Raw genomic sequence first — 27585 nt, 5'->3', positions numbered from 1 at the left:
GGGGCCGGGAGGCGCCGGGCGGGACCGGGGGAGGCGCGGCCGTGGCGCCGCCTGGCGGGCGGGCGGGCGCGGTGCGCAGCGCGGGTCCCGCGGCTGCGTGAGGGGAAAGGCGGGAGGGCGGAGCCTCGAGCCCCCCCACGGGCAGCGAGGGGCGGCCGGGGAAGGGAACGGGGCTGGGGAGGGGTGCGGAGCACGAGTACTCTGGGGGAGCTGAGGTTGTTCAGCTTGGAGGAGGCTCGGGGGTGGCTTTATCACTCTCTAAAACTCCCTGAGAGTGAAGCCAGGTGGCGTCGGGCTCTGCTGCCAGGCAACCAGCAGCATGACAAGAGGATGTGGTGTTAAGCTGCACCAGGGAATGTTTAGGCTGGACATTAGGAGAACTTTCTTCACAGAGTGATTAGACATTGGAATGGGCGGCCCAGGGAGACGGTGGAGTCACCGCCCCTGGAGGTGTTTAAGGAAAGACTGGATATGGCACTCAGCACCGTGGTATAGTCGACATGGTTCAGTCACGAGTTGGACTCAATAATCACAGAGTCTTCTTCAAGTTCATTGATTTTGTGCTCCTGTGATCCCCCGCAGCCGGGCTGTTCCTTGGGCAAGGCCCGCAGAGCCATTCAGGTGTCAGGGCTACAGAAGGTCACCAGGATGAGCAACACCCTCAAAGCCCCTCAGCATGGGCTGTGCCCCCCGGGACCGTGACTCTGTCCCTGCGTCCCCACATCACAACGCCGCGTTTGCAGATCCCTGCCCTGCCCCTCACACAGGAACTGGCCTCAGGGCTGCTCAGCTCCTCTGGCTGCAGCATCCTCTACCGCTGCCCCCACCCCGCCACCTCCACCTCCCCCAGCTCACACCTACATCCACACTATTCCCAGCCAAATAAATGTCGCCTCAAGGTCACCCCCAGCAACAAGAGGCACCAGCTCCGCGTCCTGGTAAAAAGATTTATTAAGAACATGCAGAACCTGCCCAAAAGGAGGTTGCTGCCCTGGCACTGACGGGGAGCAGGGGCAGAGGATTAGTGCTTCTCCAGGCAAAGCCACAGGGTGAAATAAAGTGAGTGGAGGGCACAGAAAGGCAGAGGGAGCATATCTATGTGGTGGAGAAACCCCCGCAGCAGTTAAGGCGTATAAAGTGCTTGGAGAAGACCAGCCCTATTGAGGGGCTAAATAACACAAGCAGGCAGGGACAGCAAGAGATGTGGGTGTCTGGTGGCACCGGGCACAGGGGAGTGATGACAGACACACCTGCCCTAAGAATCAGCAGGAATGACGCTGCCTGCCCACATCACAGTCCCCAGCCACAGCCAGGAGGCCCCCAGATAGGATCCAGGCTGCTGGTCTTCATGGTCATCTCCCAGTTATGCCATGTTCGGGATGCTGCTCTGTGTTTGGGTGCATCTGCCAGCCTAGGGGAAGGATAGTCCCAGTGCAGCCTCCTGTCTTGGCTCAGTCCCAGAGAAAAAATGAGATGAGTGGGACTGGTCCTCAACCAGGCTGTGCCCCAGCAGCTCATCACAGCCTTGTGTCGCCCTCTGGAGTGAGCACAGCCATCGACCAACCTTCTGCTGCTGGGAGCATCACCAGCCTCTTAGTCCCCCCTAAATGGGAATGTCCACGTGGGGCTCGGGTGGTTTCTGTCCTCTTATGTTCCTGATGTTTGCCAAAGGAAGGGCACGGGGAAGTGCCTTCACAGGTGCCTCATGCTACCAAGCTGGTCCTCCATGCAGGAGAGGAATGCAGCAATAGCAGACCCAGAGCTGCTGCACAGGGACAGGTCTCCTGCAGCCACTTTGGGGACACTTCTGCAAAACAGCCCTGTGCTCTGGCCAGAGGTGGTGGGAAGCAGGGACACCCTCTGCAACTAGTGCTGCATCCCCTCAGCCTACCCCAGCACTCTCAAACACTCCCTCATCCCCATGGACTGCTCCCAGAAATACTGCTTTTCCCTGGAATGTTTTTGTCTAAAATTGCCCTGATAGGATTAAGAAAAAAAAAAGAAACTGGATAAAAAATAACAACCCCAGGTCATGCTGGGGTTAGGCTCCAAAGCCACCCTGTCCAGGCAGGAGACATGCTGGTGATGGGTTTGGGGACAGCAGAACAGCCAAAGGGGCCTTACTGGGTGTAGCAGGGGAGGGAGCGCGGAGGGGGGAACAAGGGCTGCCTCCTCCTGACAGCAGGAGGGAGGGACCTCACAGGGATGGGTTGGGACAGGATGGGATGCAACAGGATGGGATGGGACAGGGGACGAAGCTGGTGGGGAAAGGAGGGACGGTGTCCCACCCCTCAGTGGGAGTGCAGGGAGAAGGCCAGTTTGACACAGCTGAGTTCCTCCCCGCCATTGCTGACGACCACTCGGACACGGTAGTTGCCATTGGTCATCCAGGAAGGGAGCTCCACATCGGGCACATCGAAGTCACTTGCTGGCAGGGAGTAGGAGCCCTATGGGGAGAGGGGACAGATAGGCAAGAAGTCAAACAAAAGCCCAGCCCAATGCCAAAGGGCACGGTGGTACCCACTGGCACTGCCAGGGTCACCGCGGGAGCTCGGCCGTACCGCTTTGAAGGGGCAGTGGCAGGGGATGCCGTAGGTCAGCAGGGGCTCGGGGCAGGGCGTGCCAGGTGGGATGAGTTCATCGAGAATGCTGCAGACATCGTTGTAGGTGCAGCTGCCCAGCTGGTCGATGCAGGGCAGCTGGATCCAGAGGTCACCCAGCGCTTTCTCTACCACCAGCGCTGCCTGGAGGGAAGGTGTTCAGCACCAGCACAACCAGCACGGGCACCCACGGCTCCACACCAGCCAACTCCCTCAGCTCCTGATCATGCAATCTTTGAGGTGTTCATGGGGTCACTGAACGCCCTCCTGCTTTCAGTTCCTCTCAACCTGCAGTTTCTCTTCCTCCAACCTCAGCTTGACCCCTTAAGATAACACCCCCTAACACCTTACATGCCCACCTCCTTCCCCTCTCCTCTGCCTGTCCCAAAACAGGGTGCTCCCATCCTGCAGTTCTGGCACCACACTCCCCCAGCACTCACCCCACAGTCCCAGGCCCAAACAGGCACCACAGCATTGCTCAAGACAGCCCATGCACACTGGACGGAGAGACATGTTCTGTCTCATTCCAAAAACTTCCCAAAAAGTGGTGCGGGGCAGCTGGCATGGCCCAAGGCTCCCAGAGCAGTGCCATGGCATGTCCTTGAAAGGAGCAGCAGGCTTGGCTGCTGAAAAACAGGTCCTGCAGTGACCTCCCACTGTGGGGGAGCACCCACAGCACTTGGGTTTCACTTCCCTCCTGGAGCCATTACATCCCCAGGACATGAGACAAGTCAGGTGGTTTCTGTCCGAGGGACAAGGTTGGGAGGCTCCCAGCATGGGTCTCCCCATGCCCACTGTCCTGTTCTGGCTTACAGAGCTCAGTGTGCTCAGCCCTGCACCTCTCTGCACCTCACTCCCCAAGGGCTGCTCATTCCTGTACCCAGTGACAGGCATTTCCCAGCTGTCAGTGGATGGGGAAGCTCTGCCTTCCCTCACCACACAGAGGCACATCTGGCACTTACCGTCAGAGGGGAACCCATGCTCTTGCCACTCTTGACAGCCGCGCTGACACGCAGGCTCCCTGGGATGCTGATGGGGTCAGGTGCCACAGAAAGGCTCTGCAGCACCACAGGGTCCCTCTTGTCACCACAGTTCTCCCAGGCAAAGCCACCAACCTGCAGCACCAAGAGACAGGAGGAGTTAGAGACAGGGCAAGCCTTGCCTTGTGTTTGTAGGAGGTTTATGCAGAGCTGCACCTCTGACCCCTGCCAAACATCTGCTCACAGAGAGCCAGAAAATGACCTTCAGCCTCTTCAAATGCCAATTCTTGAACTCCCGAGCCTGAGGACATTACAGAAACCCTCTGTCCGTGTGCCTCTGTATGTACTTTACACCCAAAGAGGATTACCAGGCTGCAATTTCCAAACTTGTCTCAGCTCTGCCTCCAAACACTTTGCATGTGACCAAGGCAAGATGCATCCTTCATGCCAACGGCACCAAGTAAGGTGTGTGGGGACAGGTCAGAGCAAGCTGGGACCAGGTGGTGGCTACGCTGCCCAAGGGGATGCTGGGCAGGGGTGTGGGGGGATCCCCTTGGAGGGACTGTGGGGTTGGCACAGCCTCCCACCTCATCCAGGACTAGTCCTGCTGTTGTGAGCCCTTGTCCACCAGCTCCAGTCACCTGGTTCCACACAGGAGTGGGAATCACACTCAAGAACCAGATGAGCCAGGCTCATCCTCTGCCTGATACACCCCAGGGGCCTGATCCTGAGCTATAAATGAGTACAAATCCTGATCCAGAGTACAAATGAGCCCTATGGGATAATGAAAATCCACACGCAAGAAGATGTCACCTGAATGGGGGACATAACTTATGTGTCCTGTCTGAGTTAAGAGTCATGCTGGGACATCTCCCCTGTTTCCTATAAGTCCCACCAACCTGTCCAGCCACCACCAGTAAAGACACTCAGATTTAAAGGCGGAGGGATAGCAGCACTTGCCTGCAACAGCCACCTCTGAGCCTGCCAGAGGCAAGTGGCAAAGAGACGAGCCCCGGTTCCCTCCCCAAGCAGGTTTGGCCGGAGCAGCCCGTGTCCCCATGCCATGACGCGGGGCTCTCTCTGCCTGCTCGCAGCTGCAGAACCGGTGGAGGCTGTATTGCCTGGTGCCACACGGCAGCCCCAGCGGGCACAGTGCAGCCCACGCAGCTGAGCAGCCCATCCCACCATCCCGCTCGCCCGCCGGGAGCAGCCCAGGGCAGGACACAGCGCTCAGGACAAGCCGGGACAGGGGCAGGCTGCACGCCGACACAGAGCAAGAGCTGGGAGTTCGCAGCCCGAGAGTCTGCAGGCAAAGAGGCTCCAGGGAGCTGAACATTGGTGTGTGGCTGCAGACTGCTGCCCACCGAGCCCCCTCCAGCCTTTCCAACCGGTTCCTCCTTCCCTCGGGCAAGCGCAGATTTCCTGGAAAATAAATTGTGATGTTTCCCCTCCACACCGCGTGAGAGTTACACGTGGTAATTGGCTGTATCTTAATCAGCGCGTGTTACTGAGCCCGACCCAGCACTCCGTGGGAACAGACAAGCAGAACCTGGCCTGTTCTCACAGAGCAACACAATGAGAGCCGGGAGACGCTCAGCCGAAGGACGAGGCTGCTGGGTTTCTGCGTTGAGAAGTGTTTGTAAACACTGGATCTCTCCTGGTCCGAGCTCACCCTCAGCCTCCAGCACTGCTCCCCAGAGCGGGGGGCTGCGGGGTCCCCTGGGGGTCCATGGACCCCACTCCCCTGCCCAACCACAAACACGCACCCACCAGCGACCTTCCACCCTGCCGGGGCAAGAAATGCTTCTGGCCTCCTGTAATCCCAACGGGATGACGGAGTCTTCCCCCTCTCCGCCCCGCAGAGCCCCCCCGGCCGCCCTCTCCGTGCCCGAGAGATGCGGGGTGCGGGGTCCCTCCTCACCTTGCTGAGCCGCCGGGCCCCGCTGCGCTCCACCAGCAGCTGCGGCTGCGGCCCGGCGAGCGCGGCCGGAACGAGCTGCAGCGCGCACAGCGCCAGCGCCAGCCCCGCGCACAGCATCCTCCGGGAATGCGTCGGGAACGGGCCGGGATGAGTCCGGGGAGCTGCTCCGAGCCGTGGAGAGGCGAGCGGCGGGCAGGGGCCCCGGCAGGACCTGGCTGGCAGCGCTGGGTCTAAGAACCCCCGCGCCGAGGGGATGAGCCCTCTTTCCGAGCCCGGCCCACCGCCAGATTCCCCTCCCTCCCCCGAGGACGCTCACATTTTCCCTACCCCTTTTGCTTTCTTCTTTTTCCCCTCCCTTCCCCGGTTTCGCTGCCAAGCGCAGGACTGGACTCGCAGGGATGCTGGGACGGGAAGCGGCGCTTTCCCAAGCTCCCAGAGCCGGCACTTGGAGCGGGGGGGCGGGAGCTGCACCCACCACCCCAGAGCACACACATCACCCCGCTGCGATGGGGGAGACACGACCATCTCCCCACCACCAACCCCTCCACCCAGGGCTGCGGTTTTCCTCACATCCCACTCGGGGGTGCCCCGGCGGTACCCTCTGGTCTGTACCCGGGATCGCCACGCTCCCCCCGCGCTCGGCACAAGGCAGGTGGCAGCTGAAGAGCAGAGATATTTGAGGTATTTCAGATATTTGAGACCCTCGAACCCGATGTATATGAGCAGGGGGGAGGGGACACTGGCATCGGGTAGCTCCTGACTGGGCAGTTTGCCACAGTACCCCTACCACCCATCTATCCAAAATGTTGGATTTAACACCCCCTCTTCCATCCCTAACCCCGGTTTTGCGGAGCATTTTCCAGACAGAGCTGCCCCAGGCACCCCCATCATGCTGGAACGGTCACACGGGTACCCCGCCATCAGGAACGGCACAGTAGCATGGATTTTCCCATATACTTTGGTGGACGGATGCTTTTATCCTGCAGAAGGGGCTGAGCCAACCGAGCACACAGGACACAAGTGTGGCAGGTCTCAGACCTTCCCCCCTGCCACAGCATCGTCAGGACCCACTTGTGAAACCCTTCCCCATGGTCAGCTCCGCTCTCCCTTGCACGTGGACACTGCTTGGCCTCCCCATATTGCTCCCAGCCCTGGGAAGGGTTGCCTGGCTTGTCCAAACCCCTGTCTCAGCTCTATTTTTTGCCTTTCGTCCTTATTTAGCAGCGAGGCCAGGCGGGAGCGTGCAGGCAGGGCGTGGGAGCAGGCAGGGGATGTCGTGGATGGTGCTGCCCACCCCGCGCCGGCAGCGACAACTGCGCCGCTGATCCACTGCCGAGGCTTAAGGATGAGGAATAAATAGCCCATTCCTCCCACCCGGGAACGGAGCAGAAAGTTATTCCCTGGGATTAGTTTTCACTTTGAGGCCCTGGAGCAGCCGGAGGACAGGGATAAGGGTAGGGATGCATGGGGAAAGGCAGCAGCACAGACGGAGCATTGTGTTTGGGGCTGGGAGGAGAGCAGAGCCCCTCACCTCGAGCCCCTGGCATCACATGCTTTTCTGCTTCTCACAGCCAATGTGGGTGAAGGTTTCACTCCCCTATTCTCATCCTTTTCTACTTCATTTTGCCATGGGGGAAAAAAGAGAATAAAAGACTGTGAGAACAGGTTAACCCACATCTTTTTGCTTGGAAAAACACAGGCAGGGACAGGAATGACTTGAAATCGTTGTACTACCTCAAGGCAGAAGTACATGTGACCTAAATCCCCACTAAAGGAGCCTGTGGCTTTTTCTGGGCTCCAACACATGCGAGAACTTCTGCAGTTCAAACAGTTTTTTCAGCTATCTCACCCATGCAAACTCGAGTCACGAGGTCTCAGCAGACCTGGTTAAACACCTTCAATTTGCATTGAAGAAAAGCAGCCGGGACTTCATTACCTCTCATTTACAACAGCAAACAGATTGCAAGTGATGAACAGGGCCGAAGGGTGTAACCACGACCACCCTCTCTCCACTGCCTGGGTTTCAGCTCTACCAGGACCCATCAGGCACCACCACAGGCCAGCTCATCACCCAAAAACCTTCCAGCAAAATATCCTCCAAATATCCTCCACCTCTCTTTTTTTTAATTTTTTTTTTTTATTTTTCCAGGCTGGGTTTCTGAAAATAAGATATGCAAACAAAAAAAAAAAAAAAAAAAAAACCAAAAAAAACCAACAACAACAAAAAGTGACCCCATGTGCACTCACAGAACCACTCTGCAAACAGACCATGCAGGGCTGGCACTGACACTGCCTTGTACCCATCCTGTTGTGCCCAGTCCTTACCAGCTGGAACCAGAGAGAGAGCCACAAGAGACACTTAAACAGTTTGCACAAATGCTTTTCTTATCCATAAGCTTTGGCAAACACTTTAAATGACCATTGGTACAAATTAACTCGACTTTCCAGCTGTTATCCCATTTACGGCAATTCAGACAAGCATGTGATAAAGCCTCCTTGTCTCACTTTTCTAGACAAAACCCTGGAGATATCTCCAGCTGCTGTCATTCCTGGGGAGAGATCAAGACAACACCAAAAAAAGACATTTGGGCAAATTTCAAAACAAGCTGAAGCTGCTTCAGGTGGGGCCACCACACACCACCTCTGCTTTCCTGTCTTTGCCTGGGCAGAAATTCCCTCACTGCCACAGTCCCCATTGGCTCCAGGCTCCTATGTGCAGCCTCCAGGCCCCTGTGCTCCCGAGATCCCCGCGGTGTTCTGGTTACCCCTACAATGCCATGGAAAGCCCCTGCTTTGCAGTTTCTGGATGTTTAAATGCTGTCCTCAAAAGGGAGCAAGTTTTCAGTGTATGGGGCAGAGGAGGATAAAGCAGGGCTGAGGTGAAAGACCTGTCTGGCAAGCACACATCCCATGCAGTCTCCACAGGAAAGATTGGAGAAACTGAGGAATTGCTAAAATCAAGCTAAAATAAGAGACCTTCGGGGTAGCACAGGCAGGGCTTTTGGCAGGCAGCCTCACAGATGCACCCACAGGCTGAAGGAAGGGTGTAACGTGGTCTGGGCAGCCCTGTCTCCAAAAGTCAGCGATTTCTAGGAGCACAGGGTTGTCACACCAGAGCCTGCAGCAGAGGCTGGGGATCAGGGTGCTGGAGCTGGCCTCACTGCACAGGCCAATCCTCAAGCCCCAATTCTGCTCTGCTGGCTCAATGCCTCAGCCTGATGTGACCAAACTCTGTTTTTCTGCACCATTGTCAAGAGAAACTCCACCTGGAGCCCCATTTTGTGGCACGGGGGCAACTCAGAGCACCCCTTCAGCACCCCACAGTTAAAAGCAGAAATTTCCACAAGCATATGTGCAAACTCCTGGACCTTGGTGCACCAGCAAGACGTGATGGCAGCTGGACAGGATCCTCGTCAGCTGCCCACACAGTTGCTTCTCTTTGCAGCCACGGCCCCAGCGATGCAAATTCAGCCTGGAAATCGGCATGTGCTTTGTGCTTGCCCCTGTAGGCCTTCAGTCTCTAAAGTCTGGACCGGGATTTTTAATTAACCTTGGAGAGGTGGAGACCTGCACCTTGCACTGTCAGAGCTTTTTATCCCACAAACGATCTACTCAGCCCAAATAAGTACTCTCATGCAGGGAAGGAGACTTGCCCCACTCTGAAGTGCTGGGAGAGATAAGAACTGAGACTCTCAGGTGGTTTCTGAGCAGTGGGAGCTGATGCCAGAAGCTGCTGTGACTCACGAAATTTCACTGAGGTTGAGCAGCACCCACCCAAGAGGACGCAGGCAACTGGTCCCACCAGTCCCTGGGAGACTTGGGGCAGCGTGGGCCTGCCCCTTGCCTTCCCCACCCTCCCATCCAAGTGGTGTTTCACAATTTCCCCCGTCCCAGGGTTACCAGGGCAAGAAAAACACCTCCAAGTCGAACGTGACAGGATGACCAGGCACCTCCACTCCTTTGCCGCCCAGGCGAAATGCCAAGGTGTTGGCATCCCCGGAGCCGCAGGCTGCTTGGACTTCTCCCAGGGGATATTTGGAAAATGTCAGAATAGAAACTTGTTGACAAAAACTTGTGATGTTTTCATACAGGCGCGGCCCCGTGACCAGGTTCAAACAGTTCTATTTCAGCAGTTCTGGGTAGCACCAATGGGTTTTCAGGTCAAAATATGTGGTCATTCAGAAATGTGTAAAGAGGTAATTTTAAACAAGCATTTTAAAAAACCATCAAAATCAAAACATTTGGAAGAACCTGCCTTTCTTCACATTAGTTTTTAGATGGGACACTTTCAAGTCTGTGTCTTTCCCTGCATGTTCAGGACCCATTTCCAAACTGTAGGATTTCCTCCTACAAAAAGGGCACCCTGGCTCCAGGCCCAGCATTTGGGGTGTTCAGGATGCTCAAGAGAAGGGTTGCCAGGATGCAGTCCCTCAGGCAGTATGGATCACACCGAAAGCCCTCTCCAGCCGGCACAAGGACCCCCAGAGCAGAGCTTCTGCCAGGAAAAACACCCCAAACCCACCACTTTTCCACAACTACCCCCACACAAGCTGAAACTTGATAGGGGGATGGCAAAAGCCAGATGGATTCTGCTTTCTCACTCTCATCCCTGTTCCTAAGGGGGCTGGGTTGGGTTCAGCAGTGGAAGCCCCTTGAGCAGCTGGTGCTGGGAGTCCTGCTCCCACCCCAGCTCTGGTGCAGGGGTCCTGTTCCCCTTTCTCCTCGCCCAAGAGGGGACACGCCAGAGCAGGGGTCCTGCTCTCCTTACCCCACACCCAGAACGGAGCATCCTCAGTGCAGGGGATCCCTGGGACAGAGCATTCCCCAAGCACCCCGGCCCAGGGCGGAGACACCCCGGGGTGGAGGGGGCCCAGGGCCAGCCCCGGGGGCGGGCAGGCTGCGGCATGGGGCCCTGCCCGCGGCTCGGGGGTGCAGAGCACCCTCTCCCGGCGCTGCCTGTCAGCAGCTGCCGGACTTTTTTATTACTTCTTTTTTTAATTATTTTTTTCTGCCTGCCAGCTGGGGCGGCTCATCCCGTCCCGTCCCGTCCCGCCCGGTGCCGCTCGCCAGGGGATGCCGCGCCCCGCGCCCCGTGGCTGAGCGGGTCCCGCCGGGGCTCCATGGGCTGCACCGGCAGCGCCCTGCGCTGCTGCCCCGTCGGTGCCGAGGTAGCGGCTGCGGAAGCTTTTTGGGCTGGGCTGGGCTGGGCTTGGGCTGGGCTTCGCTCGGGGTCGGGGCTCCGTGGGGTCGGGCTCTCGTGGGACCGAGGGTACGCGTTGTCGGGGTTTGATGGAGTTGGGGTTCGCGTGGGGCTGATGTTTGCGGGGAGCCCTGCTTGCACTGCTGGGGACGAGGGGTGTTGGGGGCACCCGGCGTGGGTTCCTCCCTGCGCCGGGGAGCGGTGGGGCCGGGCGGTGTGGCTGTCCCCGGCTGCGTGGGACCCCACCGGCATTGTGGTGGGGGAGGTGGCAGCGGGGACAATGAGAGCTGGCAGCCACCCGCCCTTCTGCATCCTTCTGCACCCTCCTGCACCCCTCCAGGCTCACCCCCACGTCACGGGAATTCCATAATTAAGGGGATGCAGCATCTGGGATGACAATGCCTGTTGGGAATGCTGGTCCCATAGAAGACGGGCATGGGTACCCCCAGCTAGACCTCTGCCAGCCTCCCATACCATCGTCCCTCATCCCAAAGGTTGTGTCCCCTTGTGCTGAAGGCATCACTCCTGTAGGGGAACACTCCTATAGTGGAACACTCTTGAGTCCCCCTCAGATCTCAGCATGTTGCTCTGTACTGAAGAGCTCTTCCATGAGGTCTGAAATTATTTGCTGATTGCTATTATCATTATTATTGTTACTATTTTCATTATTTGATGTGCTCATGCTGCCCCAGTGCCGCACCCCTAACCTCGGGAGATGTTTTTGCTGTCGGATGTGCTGTGCTTACTGGTGTTGGGTGTTGTGATTGCTGGAGGGTGGCAGGGGAAGGAGGGAAGGCAGAAAGGCCCCATGGTGCTGCCATGCCCCTGGCACAGGTGGCCCTTTGCAGACCCAGCTGTGAGAGCCCGGCTGCCCAGGACCACAGAACCCACTGCTGGATGTGCAGGGGGAGCAGGCACGGAGCTCGCACAGCCCTGCAGCCAACAAGTGCCTTTATTTACAGCACTTGCAGGCTTGGTCACTTCTCCACATCATGGAAAAAATCCCACTCTGCTATGTCATAAGATCAGACACTTTTGGGCCGTTTTGTGACTCTGAGAGCTTTCAAGAACGGGCATAGGACAGGGAGAAACAGCAGCCCCAAGGCCCCAGGTGCTGAGAGCCCCACGTTTACCGAAACACGGAAATTTGTCATTTGCCTGCAGACACTTCCCTTCCTGCACTTGCCTGCTCTCGAGCTCCTCTGCTCAGCCCTGTGCACTCCCCACCAACACTTGTAACCCATAAAACAGCCCTGCTGCTGTGGCTGAAAGTCATTCTGAAAGCAGCACCTAAAATCCCCGTTATGGCTAAAAGGCATAAGGGCAGGCGTGGGGCCACTCCTGTCCACGTTCTCATGTCCCAAGCACCAAAAGGCAGGATGGGAGACCTTCACCTTCCACTGCTGATGGGTGGACTTGCACAGTTGCAAGATGGGTGGACTTGGGGTTGCTTGGGGTTGGGGGAGACGTCACACCCTGGGGGCAAGGCCAGCCAGAAGCCATGTGCAGGTCACAGGGTTGGGGACTCTACTAGGGCTGGGGGCTGCAGAGGCTTTTGAGGCCAGTGCCGGGTTTGAGGTGACCTTGAGGAGCTGGTGCTGGGTTGGGTCTGGTGGGTGGATGACATACCAGGAGCCGCTGTGTGCCCTGGGGGAGGCGCCTTGGCGGCCTCATTCTTCTCTGGCACCAGTCTGCGGGCAGCGGGGTGATAACGGAGGCACAGAGAGAACCCAGCCCTGAGCTGCAGGCGCTGTCCCCGGGATTTCCTTCCCCTTCAGCTCCATCCACCCGTGCTTGGCCACTCACGGTCACCGCTCGCACTTTGGTCACGCTCCTGGCATGAGAGAGGCCAAGTTGCCTTCCCAAAAGATCAGGGCTGAGGCTTGGCCGCCTTCCAGGGCTCGGGTGAATTTATTTTGAAGAGCTAGGAACTGTACGTAGCACCAGGAGTCAGGGAAGGGTCAGAATGCAAAACTCGAGGCTGTCAACAGTGTGAAGTGTTTGCCTATGGTCTGCGGCACAGATCTGACTGTAGGGGAGGTGATAATCACCTTCTAACACAACCATCACCATCACTGGAGAAAAGACAGCAGCCAGGTTAAAGACAGGTCCCACAGACCTGTGCCAGCATTGCTCTGGCAGCACTGAGCATCTGCTGCAGGTCCTGGGAGGTGTTACAGTCATGGACCAAATCCTGGCCCCCTTCTCCACAACCACAAAGCAAAACCTCCTCCCCAGGAGCAGAGACAGGATTTAAATACTCATTTCCTGCCTCTTTGTGATTTCCTCTGCTAGGTTGCATGGTTGAATTGCTTAATGTACTTGTAAAACAGGAAAAGAGGAAGAAAAATACGGTCCAAAACCCCACCTCACGCTAAGAGCTGAAGCAGAGGCTGCAGCCACCTTGGCTGCTCGCACTGTGCCGGCTGCTCTGCACTGGTGCTCCCTACCCCAGCACCCTTGGAGATGACTCAGGTCCTGTTGGAAATCCCTATTAATCCATCTATAAACAGTTCTGCTCCAGGCTATTAGAAATATTTAGTTTTAAGAATGTAGATACTTTTGGTTTTTTCATAGCTGGAAGGTATTTTTGGCAGAGGTTTCCAAGACTTTATAGGATAAGCTACACTGTGGATGGCCCCCACCTGCAGGATGTATCAGGCTGCTTCTTCCCCTGGCCAAAACTGTTCCAGCTGGAGCAATTCCCAACCTGCTCCTTCCACACACACAGAGTAGATTCCAGGATGATTTTCCAGCTCTCTAAAATGCGCCAGGCAATACCAGAGGCACGGGGTGCCAGAAAGCTGCTCTGGAAGTGGCAATGGAAAGTCCCTCCATATTTCAGAGCTCTCAGCCAAATTTTGCTTTTCACCCCAGAGGTGGAGCTTTTAACCCAAAGGACAATTGAGTGCTTATGACTAAAATTAGCTCTAGACACTTTTAATTGCTCCTAGAGGTAGGAAGGTGCCTCACTCATAGCCTCAGGGCAAGTATTTAGATTTGTCTGTTGATTCTGGTGAACCTGTTGCTCGCTTCAGCTATTTCTGAGTTCAGTGCAGGTGTCTCAAATCATCTTCCTTTAGAGGCTGAGGAGCTCTCAGGCCCCATCACGCTGGATTTGGGGTGTGGGGGAGAGGTGAGGATTCCCTGGGTCTGTGCTGGGGACATTGCCTGTGCTATGGCAGTGACCAGCCTTAGGCTCTCTGTCCTTGGGCATCACTTTGCCAGTGAGCAGGTCACATGCAGCAGAGGTGGTTTGGGTTGGGGGTTTGGGGTCCCTCCTGGAGGTGGTAACAGCATCCTGCTCTCAGATCTGCTGAGATCATCCAAAACCCTTGAGATCTGTGTCACCCCCCTGTGTCAGGAGGGTCCTCCTCCTACACAGCCTTTGCTTTGTTGCAGTGAAAAAAAAGGGGGGAATATGCGGTGTGGGGTGAGGGGAGGAGGCCTTTTGAGACTCCTGTGATGCCCTCAGGATTGCAGAGCCTCCACTGTCTCATTCATCTCTCTCCTTGCCCCCCATCCCTGGACTTCAAAACCCATCGCAGGACATGGGTACATTAAATACCAGGGAGATGTACAATGTCATGAAGTGTGTCAGGGGCCAGGTGGGGATCCCTGGGGACCCTCTGCAGTCAGGTGTGCCAGGGTTCAGCGGCACCCCAGGGCACCCACGCTTTCAGGGTGAGCTGTATAAACGAGCAAAACAAGCCCTGTGAACTCTTGACGGCCGGGTGCCTCCTCGCCCCCTCGCCTGGGCCACGTTCAACGCCGCGGCTGCTCATGCCATAGAAGGGAAGATAAAGCCGAGGCGTCCCAGGGGCTTGGAGTTCTCCTGCGCTCTGGAACTGCGCCTCCCTCCAGCTCCAGAAGGGGGGCTGCAGTGGAGGCGGAGACAGGGACGCCTGTTTGCTTTCCCTTGCTTTTTTCCCAAGCCAGGTTCCCTAATCCGGGCTGTATTTGGCCGCGCCACTGTGCGCGGGGCCGAGCCGGGGAGCAGCCGGCGCAGCGGGTTCCCGGCTCCCCGCAGGCAGCTCGGCTGCTTTCCTTAGGGAGCGGTATTTTTAGGAGCAGCTCTGCCGGGGGCTGGAGAGCAGCAACGTGTCTGCAGGTGAATTTTCTCGCCGCTCGTGCATCTATGCCCTGCCCAGAAGCACAACTCAGTGATGGGCATCAGGGACCAGATCTGCCCTGCGCCAGCGAGGCGGAGCCGTGAGAGCCTGCGAGCTTCTATCTTTCAGCAACTGATAAAAATATATCCACTCTTTTTTTTTTCCCCCCCTCTTCTCCCCTCCAAGTGCCTAAATTAAACCCATGCAGGGCTGGAAGGCATCCCATGGAGCTGTGCTGCTGGAGGCAGCTCCCGGCTCTGGGTTATCTCAGCCCCGTGGCAGCAGTGGGAGCGTGCGGGAGTGCGGGGCTGTGCAGCACATTCCTGCGCTCCTGAGGTCATTGCTTGGCCGCCGCCAGCTCTTGCCTGCTGCCAGCCCTGCACAGGGGCTGTATCGCCTCTGATTTATGGTTATTTTTCATTTCTCACTGCCGCTCCAGCTGTGTCAAAGCTCATCTGTGTAAGGCCCTGGCAGAGGCTTGTGTTTGGGGGCTGCAAGGTGCCAGGGACCAGACTGACCAGAGCATCCCAGGACAGGAGGAGGGTGGCAAGGGAGTGCCAAAGCTGGAGCCCTGCCAAGTGCTGCCTGCTCTCCCCCCCAGATGTTTTGCTGCTGGAGCCTATTTTGCACCAGCACCCTGTCAGGGGGATGTTGTGAGCATCCCCCGGGTTTTCCAGCTGAGTGCTACATGGTGAAATGTCTGGGACGCAGGGAAGTGTGTGAGCTTGAGGCCACCTGATGGGCAGCACATGCACACCCATGGGTGCTCAGGGCTGGAAGAGGGCAGGGGGCTGGGGAGGGACCACTGCTGCCCGAGGGGCTGTGTTCTAGCAGAGCTGATGCAGGCTCAGTGCAGGGTGTTCTCTGCCTGCAGCCACCTGCCCCTCTCTGTTCCCCCTTGCTCCAGCCCCCTCTCTCTCTGCCAGAGACAGCTAAAAGCCCAGCAGCAGAGGGGTCCGGCTTCCCAGGAGCTCTCGGCCTTGAAGACAGAGAATGGTGAGAAAAAAATGGATTTTCCCTCGATGTGCTGTCTCAGAATGATATTAAGGAAGCAGTGGACAGACCCCAGCATGGCACCAGGGAGGATGGGGATGATGTAGGTTCATGCTGGTGCAGGAGGGCAAACAGCATTCCAGAGACAATGGCATCCCAGAGATGATGGATCAATGGCATCCTAGAGCCAATGGCATCCCATCATCTCAGTCAGACAGGTCATCCCCAGAACAGGAGACCTGGCAAGCTCTGTGCCCTCTCTGAGCCTGCCAGCACCATCCCAACTAGTGCTAATTTGGACCAGTGAGATGGAGGGAGGTATTTCTCCAGTGGGAAGAGGGCAGGGCTGAACCTGGCCCATCACATTGGCAGGTTCAGCTGCCCAGGATGTCCAGGCAGCCCAGACAGAGGGAAGCAGCCAGTGCTGTTTCAGCTGTGTTTGTCTTGCAGCCAATGCCTCCCTACTTTCTGAGGATGGGGAGAAGGCAGCAGTGCCAGAGTGGACGGACAGTGCGAGATTCCTCCAAGGCCAGGAGGAGGAGCAGCTGCGGGATGCTGGCCAGGCAGGCAGTGAGAGCATCTCCCAGGACATTGAGATCCAGGTCAGTTGGAAAGGTTGGTGCTGCTGGAGGCAGCAGCTGGGCACGGAGCGTGTCACCAGCCAGGACTTCCCAGGCAGTGATCATGGACCTGGCACATGCTGGGCTCCATTTTTGGGAGGAGGACAGGTCTAGGAAAGGGTGAGGAAGCCCAAAGCAGTGAAGCTCTGCATCCCTTCCACTGGGATTTCTCATATGACTGCTTCCCAGGTGGAAAAGAGAAAAGAGCTGGAGCTGAAGGAACAGTTTGATGCCCTGAGGAGAGAGCACACGGAAACCCTGCAAGGTGCGTGCCGGGGCAGCAGGGCTCCCTGCAGCCCCCTCCCCTCTCCTCGGTACTGCCAGTGCCCCTTTGGCTGCCTGTAGGGCCACGGTGATGCTGTCCCCTATTCTCCAGCACTGTGGGGCTCAGGTGGGGCCTGCTGCCCCAGTGTCCCCACACTGGTGGCACTCAGCTCACATTCCCCCACAGAGCTCCAGAGAGCACACGAGCAGGAGAAGCTGCTGCTGGCAGAGTCCCACCACAGGTCTGAAGCAGCCTTACAGGTACCTGCAGAGAAATCCCTGGGGACGGGGGGCCTGTGAAGGGCTTGAGGACCATCTGCTGGTTCTGCCAAGGTGTCCCACATTCCTCAGTGGCCACCTCAGTTCCTGGTGTGCTCAGGGACCACATCAGTTCCTCCAGCTCTGGGGTTATTTGCATACCACAGCCCAGCAGTCCCCACGCTCAGAAAGAAATCCCAGATACCTCTTACTCTGCTTTTTCCCTGGCTCTCCTAGGAGATGATTCAGGCACTGAATTCCCAGCTGAAATCCTTCCAGGACAGGATGAAGCGGGTGGAGGAGTCACTCTTGAGAACAGACTACAAGAAGCACATCCAGGTGCAGGGAGGGGTGTCAGGGAGGGGACCTGCTACGGGGTGCTGACCCAAAGCCAAGGGGCTTCTCTGATGGATCCTGGCAGGGTGGGGCTGGAACCAGAGGGGAGCACAGGACAGCTGAAGGGGAGAGCAAAGCCTGTCCCAGGGAGGCATTGAGGCCCTTTGAACACAAGTGGTGGCCCTGCAGGAGCACGGGAGCCCCAGCCCCTTCTGGGAGCAGGAGCTGGAGAGTCTGCACTTCGTCATTGAGATGAAGAATGAGCACATCCACGGGCTGGACAAGAAGCTGCTGCACCTGGAGACCGTGGTGGGTTGAAAGGGGGGGTCACAGGTGGGCTTTCCTCTTTTCAGCTCTTCTACCCACCTTAATCCTGCCCAGAAACTGCAGCTGGAGCAAAGGTGGATGGAGCCCGTTTCCTCTCTTGGCATGGGGAGGGGATGCAGGCACAATGCCACCAGGCCAGCATTTCACCCAAAATGGGGTGGCAGGGGGTTCAGAGGTGCTTCCCAGCTCCCTCCTCACCCTCATGCTTCCCTTCCAGGAGGAGAGGAACCTTCTGCTGGAGGAGAAGGTGAAAACCCTCCAGCAGGAGAACGAGGACCTGCAAGTTCGCACCCAGAACCACTTGCTCATGGCGAGGTAAATGCTGGTCCCACCCACCCGGTGCACAGGTGGCACCTCCGATGGGGGGGACAGGTGGCAGTGCGGGAGCACATCGCAGCCTGCGGTGCCACCGGGTGCTTTCTGCGAGGAGCAGAGGGGCTGGCGGGCGCTTTGCCCGGCGGCTCCGGCAGCCTGCGCCCTCTGCCCGCAGGCAGCTGTCCGAGGAGCTCCAGGCCGCCCGTGGGGCGCTGGAGAAGGAGGCACAGCTGCGGGATCAGGCTCGCCGGGAGAAGGAGGAGCTGCTGTACCGTGTGCTCAACGCGGGGGACGGCGGCCCCTTCCCCATGGCTGCCGGCGAGGTGCCCCTCATCGCCACGTAGCACCGACGGCACCGCGCTGCCGGGGGACTGCCGGGGCTCCCCTCCGGCCCTGTGAGCCCAGGGCTGCCCTCACAAGTGCCCCCAGTCGGGGCAGGGCTCCGGGCTGGCCGAGCCCTCGGGGCGCCTCATGGACCGGAGTGATGGAGCATTTCACGGGACGCTTACGCCTGCATTTCCCCAGCCCGTGTGGGGCTGCAGCGGGACCCTGGCCACCCACCGTGCACTCCCTGCACCCCTTCCCCTGGTGAGGGGCTGTCTGGGGGTGAAAGGGATCAGCCAGGACACAAAGACTTGCATTGGGCTGGATCTGACCCAGTGCTTGGCTCTGAGTATAAACAACACCAGTGCTGCCCAGGGCATGAGGACGACGAGGAGGCCACTAGGACAGGATGGGGACAATACAAGCACCGGGGGGATGAGGAGGGCACTGGGGACAGGGTGTTAACCTCACTAGGCCGAGCTCACACCCACGCCCTCCTGTTCCAGTCACCTCCTCCTCCTTCAGCAAATGTCTCCCAGGTACTGCTCCTGCAGCCCAGGCATGTCCCAGCTCACTGCCACGAAGACCCCAAGCCTTCCTTGTTCCCACTGTCCATCAGCAGCACCACCAGTCCCATCTTCTCCCCCAAAAGCTGGACAGAGGCTGGAGCTGCAAGTTCAGGGAGCAAGCATCCTCCCAGGGGGTATCAGGCTCTGCTCGAGCCAGTGCATCCCCATCGGGGAATATGCTGCCAGCATGGCTGTGGGTCAGGGCTGGATGCACAGAAGCACTTTCCCCTGGGTGTGGTGGGAGTCACTGCTCCAGAGCTGTCACAGGCCTGTTCCCTCCCCAGGGCTGTTTAGCCAGGGCTGTACGTGTGTGTGTGTGTGTGCACCAGCCAAGGTGCTGCTGGCTGTAACAATTACAAATCTGTAAGAAGCAACAGCCTCAGGAATCCCATGTCAGTGGTTTGGGGGGAATGGTGCAAGAGCATCCCAGAGTGGGGCTGTGTGCTCCACACCCCTCACAGTGGGAAGAAGGGGAAGGGTGGGAGCAGGTGCCACAAAGACTCGACAAGGAAGCTCCAGAGGAGGCCCTTAAGGCCGATCCCCATTTTCCTTCCCTCTTTTCATTCATTTCAATGGGCTCCCAGCACAGGGCAGACCCAGACCCTCCCAGCCTTGCCAAGGCATCAGGGCCACTGCAACAGCCACTTCCGTCCTTTGTGCTGACCCTTATCAGGAACAGAGCAGCTGAACGGGCAGCCAGGAAGGCAGCGTGGATGTGGGGTCCAGCTCTTACCCACACACCTCCATGGGGTGGCCAGAGGGGGAAATGGGGATGCCTGTTGTGTCAGAAACATGTCCCCCCAGGGCACCCTCTGCTCCACACATCATCCCTGCATCCCCCAGGTACTGTAGCAACAAAGCAGGGGATGCCCCAGCAAATCCCACCAGGGATCAGGATTTCTGGACAAAGGGATATGAGGCTGGTGGGGTCTGGCATCCTGCTCCGGACATCTGGTATCATGTCCCACTGCCCCACAGGCAGATCCTGGATGGGACTTGGAGGAATGTGCCTGGCTCTGGGAAAGGGGACTCTGGGAACTGAGGAGGAGGAATAAATGAGTGCAGAAAAGGACTTGCCCATGGTAAGGAGGGAAAAGCCTGGAGCAGGCAGTACCTTGGCAGTCATGGGGGGAATGATAGGTCAGCTCAGGCTGGGTGCCCAGGCAAAATGGAGGGTCAGGGCAGCACGAGAAGCCCCCACTCCACAGTGAGCAGCTGAGGGACCAGGGTGGGCGAGAGCAAAGGGGGCTGTGGGGGGTGCAAGGAAAGGTTTCAAAGGAAAAAACCAAAACCCCAGCCCAGTAACAGCAGCAAAAACACTCGTGTGCTTTATCCTCTCCAAACAGAACTGCTTCTGCAGGGGCTCGCTGTGAGGCTGCTCAGGGAGGTTCACCCGACTCGGGGAAGCAGCTCCTGCAGCTCTGACAGGGCTGGCCCCCTCTGTGGGATGGGACCCACAGCCCAAGGGGATTCCTTGCCCCCTGGGCACAGGATGGAGAGAGCCAGGCACTCAGGGACGAGCCATCTCCTTTTACTGCCCCGGAGCAGATGGGCACAGGGCAGTCCTGCAGGGCTCCAGGGCCACTTCTCTGGCTCTGATTCCCGGCAGCTCCCGGGGTCCTGTCCTTTCGGGCCAGTGGCTCTCAGTGCTGTGCCAGATCCCATAGCCAAAGTAAATGAGGAAACCTGGGAAAGGGCAGAATAGGGTGTGTATGGAGTGTTTCTCTTCCTTCCCCCCCCAATCACCAAGTGCTCGGCCCTTCCTTTGGGCCACATATCAGAGGGCAGGGTGTTCCCACCACCTCTGGACATCAAAGGTCAGCATCTCCTCCCTCCCCACCACTGTTCAGAGCAGTATTAGTGCCACGGGCTCTCAAACCACCAGAGTTCCACCCAGAGGGGCTGGTGCCAGCTCTGGAACCCCGTGAGTGGCCATGCTTATCCAGAGCCATCCAGAGCAGGTAGCGCAGCCAGGCGGCCGCGCTGAGCCGGGCCATCAGCACAGTGTTGATGGAGATGCTGAGGACAGGCAGGAAGGGCAGGCAGGGAACCTGCAGGGAGCACAAGGGTAAATTCCACAGCTAAATTCAGCTCTTTGCTGCTTTGACTAGTTGCCCACAGGCAAGGGGAAGCCCAGCCTGGCTGTGAGGCTCTGAGATCCAAGCTGGGACTGCAGCCTGTGCTGGAGAGGGATGCTTGTGGAGGGTGTTTTGGTTGACAGGTCCTGCACTGGGGCAGGAGGTACAGCAGGATTTGAGGTGGGAGGCAGCAAAGCACTCACAAAACTAAGCCAGGGTGTTAAGGCCGGGTATCTTTTTACTGGAGAACAGCTCTGATTCCCCAGCAGGCACTGGGCTCAGCTGGGAGATGCCCCTTCAGCTCTCAGGCCATGGGGGAGAAGAACCCTTACGGTCCCTATGGAGAACCCTGTGAGCTACATGCTGCCTCCAGCAGTACCTTATTAATGTGGATGCAGCAAAGATCTGCCTGACCTAACGCTGAGGGAACATCCCCCAGTGCCACCCTTTCCCCACAGGGCTGCAGAACTTGCCTGCACTCAGTGCCCCAGGACCTTCTCCCTGGGCATGTCCCACAGGCTGGGCTGGGTGCTCACCATGAAGGATGCTTTGTCCTGGTTCTGAGGCTGCCTCCAGATGAGAAGAGCTGCCATCAGGATCCCCAGGAGAAGCAGGGCCAGAGCTGTGATGCACCAGGCACCTGCAGCCCGCAGGCAGGGCAGCCCAGCAGCGCTCACCCAGCTCAGGGCACAGGCCAGGGCGGCTGCAGAGGGACCACAGTGTCAGGGCAGCTTCCCTGGGCTGGGCCCATCCCTCTCCCAGGCTGCCATGGTGGGACAAAGAACAACCAGGGGACACAGCTGGGTGGCTTCTCATGGTGGGTTTCGCTTTTCTCTCCTGTCTGGGAAGCAGAGGGAGTGGGAGGTTTCCTGAGGTCCTCTTGGGGCAGCCAGCTGCGTGGCAGTGGGGTGAGGGCAGGAAGGAGCCAGGCAGCCCCTGCATCTGCTGCTGGGGGGTTTCCACTGGGCAGGAACCTGCCAGCCCTTGCTACAGTAGGGATGCCCCCCATGGGTCCCCCCACACCAGCTCCCCATGGAGCCCATCCATCATTCCCAGACACACCTACAGCTGTCAGAGCCCAGACCACCACAGCAGAGGAGCGAGGGGTGGGATGGGGGGGCGGCCGAACCAAGTGGTCCCACCAGAGCTGCACAGCTGGGACCTTCCCCACAGGAGTGTCCCAGGTGCTGGGTTCAGGCTGATACCTGAGGAGCAGACATTGGATATCAATGCACATAAACCTGCACCTGCAGTGCACCCAGGCCAGAGCCTTGCCCCAGGCATGGCCCACATCAGAAGCTGGGTGAGCCCTGTCCCCTGTCCCCAGCAGTCTCACCTGAGCAGCAGCACACAGCCAGCCACCATCGAGTAGGCCAGCAGTGTGCCAATGGATATGGTGTCAACCAGGGCTTTCAGGTCAAAGAGAAGGGCCAGGAGAGCTGCGGGGAGAAAAGCCCTTTCAGCCTCCCAGCAGAGCTGGCAGTGCTGCTTTGCTCACCTCAGTCATACTGTCCTGACCTCCCCATGTCCCCCTGAGACCCACTGCAACAGAACCTCGATGAACTGGTGATGCTTTGTGCACGAGTACGAAGCATCCTGTCACCTCCTGCCTGGCAGTGCAGAGAGGCTGAACCAGTGTCTGGAACACCATCGAGGCCATGGTCCTGGCCCACCATGAGGAGGTCTGTCTCTGGGCAGAGAGACAGTGCTCAAACAGCTACAGGCAAGTGAGAGGGAGAAAGGACACCCACCAAGCCCTGCTCACAGTTAAGGGTAAGCCAAGCACTCACTCACCTGCCACTCCCCCAGACACCAGAGTTGCCACCACCGGGCACTGACGGCGACTAACTTTGGCCAGAGGTTTGAAGAGGAGCCTGTCTCGAGCCATTGCATACAGGATCCGTGGCATGGGGAACATGGAGCCCAGGAGGCTGCATGAGAGAGGAGATGGGGGAGAAAAGGGGAGGAATCCAGGAGGTGCCATCCTGTCTTTTGCTCCCAAGGGAACTCCCATTCACCTGTATGTTCCATGACCTTCTCAAGACCATTCTGACAAGGTCATCACCTTCCTCATCATCAAATGAGGGACATTATCAGGGAAGAGATGTCTGCAGTCACCAGGAGCCCTGTGCATGCCAGAACACCCCAGCCCACTCTTGTGGACACAGTGTCACCTGACCACCTCCTCCAGTGTCACACCAAGGGGTTTGGCTGCTCTCCCTTATCAGGAAGGGCGAGGCTGGGAACAACAGGATTTATGTGGAAGGGATTTTGGCCAAGCAGGAAAGGCAAGGAGGAATTCAGGAGGAAGGGGTTGGGGACATCTCCTGGATGTGTTACAGATCCAGTCCCTTGCTCTGAACCATAGAACCGCCATCAGAGGATGCCCCTCACCTGGTGGTCAGGGCACACAGTGACCCCGCAGCCACAGCGTACTTTGCACTGCTCCAGCCAATGTACTCAAAAGCCACTGGGAGTGGGCTCATGGTGTCTAGGAGGTAGTAGGGCATCATCAGGGTGAGGGCAGCAGACACCTCAGAGTATGCCAGGAAGCAGATGAGGAGGGAGAGGATGATGCCCATGGGGATGGATCTCTGCGGGTCCCTCACTTCTTCCCCTGGGGAGGACAAGCTCAGCTGTAGGAACAGATGCTCATTTAATGTGCATGGCATGCTAAGAGCCCAGCTCAGGCTGGAGAGCAGATCCTATATCCCCGCAAGAAAGGACACAGAGACCTTCTAGCAAGGACCACTGGACCTCCTGAGCCCCAGGGATACTGGGATAGAGAACATCTCTCCTTCAGGATTAGCCTAGACATTTCACATGGACTCTTAGGACGGGCAGGAGAGGGTGGCTGCAGCACAGAGCTGGGAATGTGCCCATTTCCCAGCCTTACACCAGTTCCCAGGGCTGTGGGGACAGTCACAGCCACAGCCTCCCAGCCTGCAGGGGGGTCTCACCAGCAGCACCCCCACCTCACTTACCTGTGGTAGTGATGCAGTCAAATCCAACAAAGGCATAGAAACAGGTAGAGGCTCCAGCCAAGGTCCCAGTGAAACCATAGGGCATGAAGCCTCCCACCCCAAAGGCACTGGTCATGTTGTCGGCCATGGACTGGTTCCTGGGAGGAGGAGGAAGAGTCAGGCAGCGCAGGGGGGTCAGTGCAATGGGATCCCAGGCTGGGGTCATCCAGGATGAACAGTCCATGCAACCTGCTCAACCCTCAGCATCAACCCAGCAGGGCTTAGGACTTTGGCTCTTTGACACATTGCCAAGAGGGACAAACAGAGAAAGTGAGATTTCCTGGGATAAAGCACTGGGGGTTGATTTCCCATCCCACTCTGAAAGCAGCACAGGGAGAGTGAAGCCTCTCATACCCAGCCTTGTGGGCAGCTGCCCGTGATAGGTCATCCTCCCTGAGCTTCCAGTTGCTTGTGTCACCTTTGATGAAGCCGCTCACTGTGACAAAGAGCAGGACAAGCACGTTGAGAGCTGTGAAGGCTCTGTTGACCATGGTGGACTCCTTCACTCCAAAGGAAAGAAGACCTGGAGAATAAAACATCAAAACTGGATGAGCTCCCTGGATGATGCCAGGGTAGACATTACTGGGGAGGGTGGAAAAGGGGGGCAGTGGTAAATTCAGGACAACTTGCAGATTTCCCCAGATTCCCTTTCTATTCCCCGTTCTTTGCTCAGGGAAATGGTAAAGTCTCAGATGGGGTCAGCACCATCCTAAAGAGCCCACAGTGGGGTGAGGAGCTCATCGTACCTCATGGAAGGTGGAACAGAAGGAGGCACCTACCTGCCAGCAGGACCACCAGGCCAGCAGCAAAGGCATCTGGGTGCTCTGCCAGCCCCACAGAGCTCATGGCTGCGTGAGCACCCAAAAATCTCCCCATCTTCTTGCCGAGGAGCTGGTCAAAGGTAGCACTCCAGGCCCGGGCAACGCTGGCAGTACCTGGGGAGAGGTGATGGCTGTGTTCTGGTGGTTCTGGGAGGTCTCAAAGGACACCCAGCAAAGCCACCAACACAGTGGTGAGAGGGATCGAGAGGGCCTTATACCGATGACGTAGGACAGCAGCAGGTTCCACCCAGTGAGGAAGGCCCAGAGCTCGCCCACTGTCACGTAGCTGTAGAGATAGGCAGAGCCAACCAGGGGCACACGGGCCCCAAACTCGGCATAGCACAGCCCTGCCAGGGCAGACACCACAGCTGCAATCAGGAAAGAAAGGACGATGCTCGGGCCAGAGCTGGTCTTGGCCACCTCCCCTGCCAGGACATAGACACCAGCCCCCAGCGTGCTGCCCACTCCCAAGGCAACCAGATCCACGGTGGAGAGGCAGCGGCGGAGGCTGGAGCCCTCTGAGCTGGCTGGGACTCGTTTTCTGCGGGAAAGCAGCTTCGGCACAGAGTGTAGGTGGCCACAGCTCGGCATCTGTGGGAGAGGAAAGCAGCAGGCATGAGGACACTGCTGCCCCACGGGCACTGACCACCCTGGGGATGTGACAAAAACCCAGCCTCAGTGATTTGCTAGCAGCTCCCACCATTCACACAGTGCTTCTGCACTCACTGGGTGCTGCCTGTTGTCTATCTCTGCCAGAAAAAACAGCCCATTTTGGAGCAAGATGGGGCTAAAGCAGCTGTGCTGCTCTCTCATCCCCAGTGACAAGTAGAGCAATGCATGACTGGGGTTTGTTTGGCTCTGTCCAACTTGTGAGAGGGGACAAGGACACCTGCTTGTCCCCCTGCCAGCTCAGAAAGTCCTGTTGCCCCAGAAGCCTCCCCAGCAGGAATACACAGCCAGGATTATCCCAGCTTTGACACTGAAACTATTTGAAATGCAGAAACCATGCCAGAGAAGGAGGGATGGGAGATGCTCTGCTCCTGGAAGTTGCCTTGAAGTGCACCAGGAAGGACCCACTCGCTCAGCTGGAGATGCTCCCACAGCACCTGTAACTGTGGGTCAATGGCACAGCTCAGGTCTGGATCCCCTGGGCCATCAGCCCGTGCAGCGATGCTGTGGCTTGCTGGGGGCACCAGTGGGGATGTCAGGCAGGCAGAAACCCCAAATTGTGTGACATCTGTGCTTGGGGGGAAGGGGGTGCTTGGCATGGCATACCCGGGATTTGTGTGCCTTCCCCCATCCTGCACACCCTTTCGCAGGAGCTCCAGGATTGGAGAACCTGCCTTCACATCCCGCGGTGCTGCCAGGACCTCCAGGTTACCCCACAGCAAAGCAAAATCCGTGCCAACGCTCCAAAGTCCATAACCTGATACTTACACGGCCGGGAGCTGGGTGGAAACCCTGTCCAGTGGCACAGCCCCGTGGCACAGGGGACATGGGATCCCCGCTGTGGCGTGGAACTGGGGGACAAAGGGACAACCCTGCCCGGCACCCAGACCCGCAGGATGAGGTGCTCCTTGTGGCACGGGGAGCTCTGATCTCCAGGACAAATGCTGTCCCCTGGGAGTGAGAAGCCGCCACCCTCCCGCCCCCCCAGCAGCACCCACCCTCTGCGCAACCCCAGCCCCGCCCAGGGCACCTCGCCCCGGTGATTTTACTCACCCCGGCCATCCTTGGGGCAAACTGCTCCAGCGGCGAGCTGGTGGGGACGACGAGCCCCAGGCAAGCCCCCCTTACACTCTGCCCTTAAATCCCTTTTGGGAGTGCCCTGGCCCTCCCCCCCGCTGACCACCGCTCCAGGCTGCGCAATGGGAAATCTATGCGGAAATATTTTTCCCACAACGCCTTCCAAATCATACACACAGCCTGCAATGCTAATAGGCTCAGAGGCATTATTGAGGGAGTTTAATTCACTTTTCCAAGCTGCCTGGGCAGGTGGGAGGGAGAACCCCCTCCCTCTGTCCCTGCTCCCTCGCACCAGGACCCACATCTCCACCTCGGTGGAGCTGGTTTTGGAGGAAATGCAAGCAGAGAGGAGCAGTGTTTAGGGGCGTGTGCACCTACAGCTATGACTGACCCCAGCTGCCCCTGGGGAACACGGCAGGAGGTGAACAGGTCCCAAAAGGGACTGCAGCAGCAAGGCAGAGGAGCACAGACCCAGCTCCACAGGACGTTTGCAGCAGCATATTCAGCTGTAACTCCCTGAAGCAAAGTCCTGAGGCTGCTTGCACTTTCCTGGTATTTGGGCATTCTTGGGCTGCAGCACACAGGGCTGAGCAGCAGAGTGCAAGCAGGGGCTGGGCTTAGTCCAGGGCACAGGGCTGTGTGGGTGGGGGTCCCAGGTAGGCTGCTTGGGGCCACTAAGGCACATGAGTGTCCTTGGACACCAGCATGGCTGTTCTGCAGGGCTGCTCCTGGCAAGGAGAGGCCATGATGGGGTGACCTGGTTGGTCACCAGCATGCTGGGAGAAGAGGACCAAGTCTGGGCTCTGAGGAGAGGCTGGAAGATGGTGTTTTGGGGTGAAGACCTAATTTTGGTTTTATTGTAGATAGCGCTCAGTCTGAGTCTGCTTACAGTACTTGGTAACAAAAACCTCTCAGGCTGGGGCTCAGCCCATCCTCTGGCTTTCAGCTTGCAAGGAACAGAGGAAGGGAGCAGGAGCCATGCAGGAGCAAAGCAAGGAAGGATCCAGAGCATCTAAAGCATAGATGTACACTCTAACCACAAGGCTGCCTTGTCCTGGCTCTATGGGGCAGCCCCATATCTAGAGCACCCTGTGAGCT

At 57.9% G+C, this 27585-nt stretch overlaps 3 protein-coding genes across 6 annotated transcripts; 1 reads left to right on the top strand and 2 right to left on the bottom strand.

The window, feature by feature from the left end:
- Positions 1-933: 933 nt before the first annotated feature.
- LOC121657823 (ganglioside GM2 activator-like) lies at positions 934-10305 on the bottom strand. 2 transcript variants are annotated; one of them, XM_042013956.1, is made up of 4 exons: positions 10270-10305; positions 3563-3715; positions 2562-2744; positions 934-2447 (listed from the first exon to the last, which is right to left on the bottom strand). In XM_042013956.1, the coding sequence occupies exons 1-4, from the start codon at positions 10288-10290 to the stop codon at positions 2292-2294; spliced, it is 513 nt and encodes a 170-aa protein (XP_041869890.1). In that variant the 5' UTR covers positions 10291-10305; the 3' UTR covers positions 934-2291. The 2 variants fall into 2 exon arrangements, with proteins under 2 accessions (XP_041869890.1, XP_041869891.1); XM_042013957.1 differs by lacking the exon at positions 10270-10305 and adding an exon at positions 5502-5794.
- A 106-nt stretch (positions 10306-10411) lies between these two features.
- LOC121657822 (coiled-coil domain-containing protein 69-like) lies at positions 10412-19195 on the top strand. Its single transcript, XM_042013955.1, has 9 exons — positions 10412-10669; positions 15740-15809; positions 16257-16408; positions 16616-16691; positions 16878-16951; positions 17186-17287; positions 17474-17593; positions 17829-17926; positions 18102-19195. Exons 1-9 carry the CDS (start codon positions 10622-10624, stop codon positions 18268-18270), a joined length of 909 nt encoding a protein of 302 aa, XP_041869889.1. The 5' UTR covers positions 10412-10621; the 3' UTR covers positions 18271-19195.
- Positions 19196-20103: 908 nt separating this feature from the next.
- LOC121657821 (cationic amino acid transporter 2-like) lies at positions 20104-26965 on the bottom strand. Of its 3 annotated transcripts, XR_006013722.1 has the most exons (10): positions 26464-26965; positions 24960-25332; positions 24700-24855; positions 24275-24443; positions 23882-24018; positions 23292-23514; positions 22692-22828; positions 22234-22336; positions 21434-22102; positions 20104-20870 (listed from the first exon to the last, which is right to left on the bottom strand). XR_006013722.1 is itself a non-coding variant. In XM_042013952.1 (9 exons), the coding sequence occupies exons 1-9, from the start codon at positions 26470-26472 to the stop codon at positions 21580-21582; spliced, it is 1830 nt and encodes a 609-aa protein (XP_041869886.1). In that variant the 5' UTR covers positions 26473-26965; the 3' UTR covers positions 21118-21579. The 3 variants fall into 3 exon arrangements, 2 of the variants coding, with proteins under 2 accessions (XP_041869886.1, XP_041869888.1); XM_042013952.1 differs by lacking the exon at positions 20104-20870 and having other exon boundaries at positions 21118-22102; XM_042013954.1 differs by lacking the exon at positions 20104-20870 and having other exon boundaries at positions 22012-22336.
- Positions 26966-27585: the final 620 nt, after the last annotated feature.

This window comes from Corvus kubaryi, unplaced genomic scaffold (assembly GCF_017639235.1).
Source record: "Corvus kubaryi isolate FWS band 111438036 unplaced genomic scaffold, C.kubaryi_AGA036_p1.0 split1-37374, whole genome shotgun sequence".
Classification (NCBI taxonomy): Eukaryota; Metazoa; Chordata; class Aves; order Passeriformes; family Corvidae; genus Corvus; species Corvus kubaryi.
This window is presented reverse-complemented; position numbering and strand designations above follow the sequence as displayed.

What these genes read in the sequence shown, in the direction of transcription:
- LOC121657823 (XM_042013957.1), bottom strand. Translation starts at nt 5,618, where the DNA reads ATGCTGTGCGCGGGGCTGGCGCTGGCGCTGTGCGCGCTGCAGCTCGTT. An exon ending in GGGCCCGGCGGCTCAGCAAG is followed by an intron (nt 3,716 to 5,501) that starts GTGAGGAGGGAC and finishes TTGGTGCTGCAG; the next exon opens with GTTGGTGGCTTTGCCTGGGA. An exon ending in GCCACTGCCCCTTCAAAGCG is followed by an intron (nt 2,448 to 2,561) that starts GTACGGCCGAGC and finishes CTCTCCCCATAG; the next exon opens with GGCTCCTACTCCCTGCCAGC.
- LOC121657822 (XM_042013955.1), top strand. Translation starts at nt 10,622, where the DNA reads ATGGGCTGCACCGGCAGCGCCCTGCGCTGCTGCCCCGTCGGTGCCGAG. An exon ending in CCCAGGACATTGAGATCCAG is followed by an intron (nt 16,409 to 16,615) that starts GTCAGTTGGAAA and finishes ACTGCTTCCCAG; the next exon opens with GTGGAAAAGAGAAAAGAGCT. An exon ending in GCACACGGAAACCCTGCAAG is followed by an intron (nt 16,692 to 16,877) that starts GTGCGTGCCGGG and finishes ATTCCCCCACAG; the next exon opens with AGCTCCAGAGAGCACACGAG.
- LOC121657821 (XM_042013952.1), bottom strand. An exon ending in GGTGTCTGGGGGAGTGGCAG is followed by an intron (nt 22,337 to 22,691) that starts GTGAGTGAGTGC and finishes TTCTCCCCGCAG; the next exon opens with CTCTCCTGGCCCTTCTCTTT. An exon ending in GGCTGTGTGCTGCTGCTCAG is followed by an intron (nt 22,103 to 22,233) that starts GTGAGACTGCTG and finishes TCTGCTCCTCAG; the next exon opens with GTATCAGCCTGAACCCAGCA.